The 8,309-nt window shown below is 59.7% G+C and overlaps 1 protein-coding gene across 7 annotated transcripts in view; it reads left to right on the top strand.

The window, feature by feature from the left end:
* Positions 1 to 6,434, top strand: part of Agap3 (ArfGAP with GTPase domain, ankyrin repeat and PH domain 3) — a 52,497-nt gene extending 46,063 nt beyond the window's left edge. For 3 of the 7 annotated variants that reach the window (XM_028879542.2, XM_037203727.1, XM_028879544.2), the window contains 7 exons: positions 308 to 469; positions 1,835 to 1,975; positions 3,530 to 3,684; positions 3,791 to 3,881; positions 4,032 to 4,254; positions 5,394 to 5,649; positions 5,775 to 6,434. In XM_028879542.2, coding sequence (XP_028735375.1) covers positions 308 to 469; positions 1,835 to 1,975; positions 3,530 to 3,684; positions 3,791 to 3,881; positions 4,032 to 4,254; positions 5,394 to 5,649; positions 5,775 to 5,981 — 1,235 coding nt within the window. In that variant the 3' untranslated portion in view covers positions 5,982 to 6,434. The remainder of the gene's footprint in view (positions 1 to 307; positions 470 to 1,834; positions 1,976 to 3,529; positions 3,685 to 3,790; positions 3,882 to 4,031; positions 4,255 to 5,393; positions 5,650 to 5,774) is intronic. The other 4 variants (XM_028879543.2, XM_037203729.1, XM_028879545.2 and 1 more) reach the window with 2 other exon arrangements.
* Positions 6,435 to 8,309: the final 1,875 nt, after the last annotated feature.

An 8,309-nucleotide genomic window follows, 5' to 3' on the forward strand; every position in this document is an offset into this window, starting at 1 on the left:
TTGAGGCGCTCGGCCTTGGCCAGGAGACCTCAGATAGGGACGGCCTCATGCGACACCCCCTGCCCCTGCCTGTCCCAGCTCCCAGTCCCACTGATTTATAGTCTTGGAGAAAGGAGGATGTGGAGGCTCGAAGTCACCTCCTTCAGGTACGGAGGCTGCAGGAGGCCTTGGCACACCCCAGTGAGCCTGGCTCACTGCCCAGTGAAGCCCAGGCCCGCCCTCCCTCTCTGGTCACTGTCTTGCTGGAGTTAACTCTGGCTTTGCCCCCACCGGCCCCTCCTCCAGCCTGACCCTTCCCCTCCCCCAGGTGCCCCCCACTCGGCCAGCAGCGCATCCCTGCATTCTGAGCGCCCCCACAGCAGCTCAGCCTGGGCTGGCGTGCGCCCCCAGGGGCTGCACCAGCGCTCCTGCTCGGTGTCCAGCGCTGACCAGTGGAGTGCAGCCCTGCCTGCCAGCATGCAGCACCCCGGTGAGTGGTGGCTCTGCCGCTCCCCACCTCTTCTGGCATCTGCTTCAACAACAGAGGGAGCCCAGGATCTGGGAGTCTGATGGGGTGGGGCCCAGCAGAGTCCTTCAGGGCTTGCTTCAGATACTGTACTTACTGCAAGGGCTGGGTCCCTCAGAGGCCCAGTCCCTTCTCCAGCAACCAGCTTCTCTGGCCCCGGGCCTAAGTGTGGACCCTCAACCAGGACGAAAGGCCTGCCCTCTGTAGCTCCTCCTCCCTGGGCCCCAAGCCTCGCTGGTAGCATTCCTGTATCCCCATCAGCCCCCTGCACAGTCAGCTCATCAGCCTCTCGGCAGGGGGACAGAGAAGCAGAATAGGGAGATTGGAGGCTGGGGGCTGTACACAGGGAGAGCCAAGTCTGGGGCAGCACTGACCTGCCATTGTGGAGAGGGTCCTAGTCCCCGCAGGCTTGGCCTGAAAGGTCCTCTTCCCATGTCCTGCTTCCCTTGATTGGACTTGCCCTCTTCAAAGAGCCGGAGACTGCCTTGCATCCACCCTGTTTCCAGTGCTCTTCCCAAATATCTCCCCCAACCCTCCGATAACTTCCTGGCCACAGACCCTTTCTGCCCTGCTTGCCCGCCCTCCTGAGCTCCTCCTCACTCGGGGGCACTCTCACTTTTCCCCCAGAGGCCTCATAGACACCCCCCCCCTCCCAGGGACAAACAACCCAGCCACTCTGCTCTGTACACAGCAGCCAGGGAAGTCCTTACATGTCCCCATCCAAGAGCAAGGCCACCTTGGGAAAAGTGAGTAGGGAGCCAGGACCATCCCCTTGGGTCAGCGACCCATGGCCTGTCTGGCATGGTGAAGCCCCTCTGTTGAGTCTGGAAGGAGTTAGTCAGGGAGGGAGGGAGTGTGTCTGCCTCTAATGAAGTTTGACATTTAGTGGTGAGCGCCGGGCGGGGTGTGGGAGCGGAGCTTGATTAGCGCGCTCTAATTGACAGTAATTAGGCAGCTCCCTGATTGTTTCTAATTCTGCTATTAATTGTGAGGAGCGGGGAGTGTGATTGAGGATAAATTTGGTGCGGAGCTGCTGGGGCTTCAGCTCCCTGTGAGTTCCCTGGGCCGCCTTCCACCCTTCAGGCTGCAGAAAGCAGCACATGCCTCCCTCTGCCTTGATCCTGCCTGCCCTGCTTAAGTTCCCGACTCTTCTTAGTGTTCCGCCTCCCCTCCGGGGCAGGGATCTTTGGGGCTGGAAGGCCTGGGCAGCCCTGGGCCCAGAGAAGGTTCCCTGCACACCTACCTAGAGGGAGCGGGCCCGGCTCTGCCCCCACCCTGTGCCCAGCTCTCCTCCCTGTTCCCACACTTGTCCACCTCTCCCCTCACCAGCCAGTGGCCCAGCTGAGGTCCTCAGTTCCAGCCCCAAGCTGGAGCCCCCCCCATCTCCCCACTCCAACCGGAAGAAGCACCGCCGGAAAAAGAGCACCACCGGGACCCCCCGACCAGACGGCCCCAGCAGTGCTGCTGAAGGTTAGGGGGACCTAGAGGTGGGCAGTGGGGCCTGGGTGTAGTACCCTCCAAGCACAGTCGTTTCCCCAGGAGGAAAGCACTTTCTCTGAATGACTCCGGAAATAAGTAGCTCACGGCCCTCTGGTGACCCAGACCCTTCTTACTGAATCCGTCCTGTGGAGCCAAGCTTGCTTCTGTCGTTCTGGAGGAAGGCAGGCAGCAGGCCATCCCATTAGCTCTTCCAAGCCCTGCTGAGCAAGGCTGGTTCCGTGTCTCTTGAGTTGGCTCTGAGTGTAAAGCGTGCCGAGGACATGACAGGTTCCTCTCACGTGTGCAGGGTTGGTTGGTGCTCTCTGTGGTCCCCCGGGAGCAAAGGTGTTCCAGCTCAAGACGTTCTTCTGACCTTTCTCTGCCGGTCTCTGTCACCATAACATGGCTCCGCCAGTGTCGTCCCAAACCCCCTCGGGGAGTGTTTTGGTCCCCACATAAGTAACTTCTGTGGACTTGGAAGTTCTCGTCTCTGTTGTGACTGTTGTGGGGATGAGTGTGGGTCAAGTGAGTCTGGACAGACAGTAACACAAAGTCCTGGTGGCACAGTGTCCACTGTGGTCTAGGGAGTGGTAGAGGCGCTCACAGAGTTTAAAAGCTGAGTGCGGAGAGAAGAGGTACCAGTTTACACGCGGGGAACGCAGTTCTCTTAAGGGTCCTCAGCAGGAACCGATCGGGTGAAGATTTCCGGGAGTGTGGCCTCACCGAGGGGAGAGGTTGCAGGGACAGAGGAGCAGCAAGAACTTAGGATGAGGGAGGGGTGACCCTGGCAGAGTGCATGGCTCTCCCTGGGGCCATGTAAGCCCTGTGTCTCCAGCCACCATGACGGTTGGCAGCCGTTAGGGCCAGCGGCCACTGGGAATAGATCTGCCTTTCTTTTAAGGGGTCTAGGGGAGCAGAGCAGAGTGGGAGACCGCCATCCCTGGGGTCACAGTGCAGCCCCAGCGTGTGCCACTGCGGATGTCCTTGGGTTCCTATTGGAGAAAAAACGTGTCTCCCCCACCCACTTGCCCTTCCTGTCTGTCTACGCCAGGGCAGTGGGGGAGGGGCTCAGCTCCCAGGAGCCCTGTGCTGACGCCGTCCGGAATATTGGGTTTAATGAGCTGCAAAATGAGGAGGCTGCAGCTGACACGTACGGATGGTGCTCCCACCCGCCTCCTTGCCCAGCATGTGCCTCTAGCACCCGTCACATCCTTCTCCACACACTTAGCTCATCTTCCTCCAGGATGCCCCCTCATGGTGTCCGTTTCTGGTGGTGGTCAGGAAGCCAAGCACTGGCAGCTGCCATTTCCTGACTCCACAGGTGGTTAGAAACGGAGGGCAGGGACGCATACTGATCTCGAGCAGTCGGTTTCCCGGCTTGTGGATAATCCTAAGTAGTGTGTGGCCCTAGGACTGGCACGGGCACGTTTGAGGAAGAAGGATGAGCGTCGGCAAAGCAGGGTCTGGACGGAGTTGTGGCAGTGGCGTGCCTCTGGGTGTGTGTGCTGGCCAGGAGCCCTAACCGCGTAAATGCCCTCTCCCCAGAGGCAGAGGAGTCCTTCGAGTTTGTCGTGGTGTCCCTCACCGGGCAGACCTGGCACTTCGAGGCCTCCACAGCGGAAGAACGGGAGCTGTGGGTGCAGAGCGTGCAGGCCCAAATCCTCGCCAGCCTGCAGGGCTGTCGCAGCGCCAAGGACAAGGTTGGCACGGGGTGGCAGAGTCTGCGGGGAGAGCCCGGCTCGGGGGAGAGCCAGGGAGGGGACTTGGGACTGATCAGCTGCCCTTATCTCTCCTGCCTCATGGCAGACTCGGCTGGGGAACCAGAACACGGCTCTGGCTGTGCAGGCCGTCCGCACGGTCCGCGGCAACAGCTTCTGTATCGACTGTGAAGCCCCCAGTGAGTACGAGGACGAGAGATCTGGGAGCCGGGGGTGGGGTGGGGGCTCAGATGGCAAGGGGTGCTGGTCAGTGTGCAGGAGGGTGGCCTTCCTCAGTGGCCCTTTCTCTGGGGGCCACCTGCTGCATCCTTCTTCCTCTGCCTGCGTAGATCCAGACTGGGCCAGCCTGAACCTGGGCGCCCTGATGTGTATCGAGTGTTCAGGGATCCACCGACACCTGGGGGCTCACCTGTCCCGGGTCCGCTCCTTGGACCTTGACGACTGGCCGCCTGAACTGCTCGCCGTCATGACCGCAATGGGCAATGCCTTGGCGAACAGTGTCTGGGAGGGGGCTCTGGATGGCTACTCGAAGCCGGGCCCCGAAGCCTGCAGGTAAGCGAGTGCTGTCCAGTGCTGTCCAGGGGGAGAGAGCCGGGGCCCGCTGTGGGGTGGGGAGGACCTGGAGCAGTGGAAGGGTTAAAACACTGTTGCTCTGCTCGGCGGTGGCCCCTGGGGGTGTCCCTCCCCTGCTGGTGCCTGTCACTCAGGCGCCTCACAACAACAGGGCCTTTTCTGAGCCCTTATCGGCAGGTCAGGGGCCAGCAGGAGGCGCATGCGCAGGGCGCATATCACTGTGTGGCTCCTGCGTCCAAGCCCGCATGCCGAGATGGGGAGAATGGGTGGTAGATAGGGTGACCATGGCCCCCTCTCAGGCTGTCGCCCGCTTTGTTCCAGTGCTACCAATCGCAAAGAGTTCAGACGGCTTGATAAGCTGCCACTCAGGCCTGCTTGGAGTCTTCCTGCCTCTCTGCCCTCACATCCCTGCTGGCCCCAGAGGTCTCCCTTCAGTGTCTCTCCCCTTCTGCTCAGTACCACCCCATTTGTGTGCCTCCTGCCCCTCTAAAGGCCCAGGAATCCCTGCGGCTCCTCTGTGCCTTCAGTCTCTCCATCATTGCAGTGGTCCTCCCTGTGCCTTCAGTCTCCATTGCAGTGGTCCTCCCTGTGCCTTCAGTCTCCATTGCAGTGGTCCTCCCTAGGCCTTCAGTCTCCATTGCAGTGGTCCTCCCTAGGCCTTCAGTCTCCATTGCAGTGGTCCTCCCTGTGCCTTCAGTCTCCATTGCAGTGGTCCTCCCTAGGCCTTCAGTCTCCATTGCAGTGGTCCTCCCTGTGCCTTCAGTCTCTCCATCATTGCAGTGGTCCTCCCTGTGCCTTCAGTCTCCATTGCAGTGGTCCTCTAGTCTCTCCATTGCAGTGGTCCTCCCTAGGCCTTCAGTCTCCATTGCAGTGGTCCTCCCTGTGCCTTCAGTCTCTCCATTGCAGTGGTCCTCCCTGTGCCTTCAGTCTCTCCATTGCAGTGGTCCTCCCTATGCCTTCAGTTTCCATTGCAGTGGTCCTCCCTGTGCCTTCAGTCTCTCCATCATTGCAGTGGTCCTCCCTGTGCCTTCAGTCTCCATTGCAGTGGTCCTCCCTATGCCCTGCCTACATGCCTGCTTCCTTCCTTGCCTCATGCCTCAATGGACCTGTGCTTACAGAGAGGAGAAGGAACGCTGGATCCGGGCCAAGTATGAACAGAAGCTCTTCTTGGCCCCGCTGCCAAGCTCCGACGTGCCGCTGGGGCAGCAGTTACTCCGGGCTGTGGTGGAGGATGACCTGCGGCTGTTGGTGATGCTGCTGGCCCATGGGTCCAAGGAGGAGGTGAACGAGACGTACGGGGACGGCGATGGGAGGACAGCCCTGCACCTGTCCAGTGCCATGGCCAATGTGGTCTTCACACAGCTGCTCATCTGGGTGAGTCTGGGTACCTCCGGCCTGGTCTCCCCCTACTCAGCCTTCAGAGGCTGCCTCTCCCCGTCCCTGGGAGCTGAGGCCTTGCCCCCTACATATGCCAACTGTGAATGTGCTTTCTCCTGCAGTACGGGGTGGACGTGAGGAGCCGTGATGCCCGGGGCCTGACCCCACTGGCCTATGCCCGCCGGGCCGGCAGCCAGGAGTGTGCGGACATCTTGATCCAGCATGGGTGCCCTGGGGAGGGCTGTGGGTTGGCACCCACCCCCAACAGAGAGCCCGCCAACGGCACGAATCCCTCCGCAGAGCTGCACCGCAGCCCCAGTCTCCTATGAAGCTCAGGAAGAGGGCAGAGGGACCAGAAGGACTCCATGGCCTGGAGGGAACAGTGGAGAAGCAGGGGTGTGCAGTGAGGGAGAGGAGGGGAGGAGAAGGTCCAGGGATGGAGGAGAGGCTTGGGGTCTGAGCCGCAGCAGAGCGGAGTGTGGTGTGCAGTCCTCTGCCCTATGGTGCCGTTAAGGGACAGAACCCTTTGGAGGTACCTGTGAGGAGAGGGGGGCAGGACCTCTCCCTCCTCCAGAACCCTGCCTCCTCATGAGAGCTCCCACAGGCCTTCACCCCGCAGTCCGTGGGGAAGGACAGGATACAGGATGAGGGTGCCAGATGAGAGACAGGGGGCCAGTCTGTGAGTCCCGTGTAAAATTTGTACATTGGAGTATTTATGTTCGTGTATATATGTGGTGTGCGTGTATGATGAGCCAATAAACCAGGCTGTATGTGTGGCCTCATTTCTCCTTTTGTGCCTCAGTACCCCCACCTTCCCGGAGCGACCCTCACCCCCACTTTCTGCTTGTAGACCGTTTGAAGATGTACTGCCCCGCTGTCCTCTGTCACCTCCTTAGCCAGGCTTCCTTGGCAGGGATGGAGCAAAGGCTGTCAGAAGCTTGACAGGCAAACCCGTCCGTGACGGGAGACGGACTCGACTTCCCGCTCACTGCCCACTCGTGAAAACTTGCCCACGGTCTCTGCTGTCTCCAGTGCTCTGTGGAGTAACCACACCCGCACTGGCCCGCAGTGTGCAAAGGCAAAGCCTTTCTCCTTCCAGAGAGACTCGGAGACCCCTGTGGCCATTGTTGAGGGAGGCATCCGCGAGTGGCTGTCCCGTGCCTTTCGAGGAGATGGGAGGGCAGGACGCTGGTGACCAAGAGCCACCTCACCCTCCAGCAGCTTCCTAAGCTTGACCTGTCCCGAGCTAAGTTGGAAGCAGAGCCCAGATCCCCAACTCCATGCCATATCCCTTTATTCTTGAAGTAAACCCTGGGGAAACACCTCTCTTCTGAAGTTTATGACAGATGAGAATTTATTAAGTTTGAGTGCTGGGTCTGTTTCCTATCCCTGGAATCACCTGGCTAGTGGCCCATGTTTTCTGAAACATCTTGAACAGGTGGCCGTGTGGTGGGCTGGTGCCCTGCCCGGGCATTCGCCCACATGTTGGTTAATAATCAAGTAACGCTATTGAGAGGAAACCAGATTTTATTGTTTCACCCACATCCCCCTTTTCAAGTCTGTTAAGAGGCTCACACGGGGCGGAATCTGGACAGCGTCATGAGTAGGTACAGGACTGGGTTCCCTGGGACCGGTGTGGGCTAGCTCCAGACTCCCTAAAGACAAGCTGCTTGAGCTGCCCTTGCTGCTTAGCACAGTTGGAGCTTGACGGAAAGCCAAAAGCCTGGATGCCCCCCTCCCCCACCTTCCAGCCCCGTGCTTGCTCCCCCGACACAGAACCTGGACTCCATCCAGCTCAGCTGCAGAGGTAGCAGCTTAGCCTCTGCCTTGACTTCCGTGTAGGCCAAGCATAAGGGGTCCTCGCCTCGACTGTGAGCTACACCTTGCTGGGAATGAGCTGGACCGGGACTGCGTATTCAAGGTTAAATTGTCAGCCTTCCTGAAGTTGAACTTCCCAGGACGGGAGAAAGAGACCGCCTACTCTAGCTCTGTGTCCTCGCTAGAGTTGCTTGGGAGAAATGAACTGCCAAGGACAGACTGTCTTGGTCTCCTAAGAGGCATTCAACACCTAACTGGGTGTGACTCGGACTACTTGGCCCCTCCGGGGCTCACCAGTGGCCGGAGTGGCCTGTCGGGCAGGCCAGGCGTGCAAGTGGGTTGTGCTTCTGATCCTCCCTGGTGGGTGACCGCCTGATGCAGCTGTTTTCCACTCTCTCTAGTCCATACAGGTCATGTTTCTCCCCAAAAAGCTAGTTACCCCAGCAGCAGCCACAGTGCGCTTCTCTGTCTCCTTTCTCCAGCGTCTGCAGGTATCTAGAGTCCCGCTCCTGGGATTTACTTGTCTGCCCGTAATCTCTGAGGCTGGTGGGAGCCTAACCCTTCAAAACGTAACGGACAGGAGAAAACGCAGCTAAGGTTGCGAGAGCAGAGAGGCAATGGGGGCCTCTGCCCCAGGCCTTGGCACACGAGAGCAAATGAAGGCCGAGACGAGGCTGTGTGCCTCTCTATCAGCTCAGGTGGTGGGATGGGCCTCCTGTCCTGCCCTCGTTACCGACAGGACGGTGTCCTCTATGTAGGTGACCTGGATGTTCTGCAGGGCAGACCGGGGTCTCCCTTCAGTGGGGACTGAAGGGAGTTTCTCCCCAAAGTGTGCCGCC

Source organism: Peromyscus leucopus, chromosome 3 (assembly GCF_004664715.2).
Source record: "Peromyscus leucopus breed LL Stock chromosome 3, UCI_PerLeu_2.1, whole genome shotgun sequence".
NCBI lineage: Eukaryota > Metazoa > Chordata > Mammalia > Rodentia > Cricetidae > Peromyscus > Peromyscus leucopus.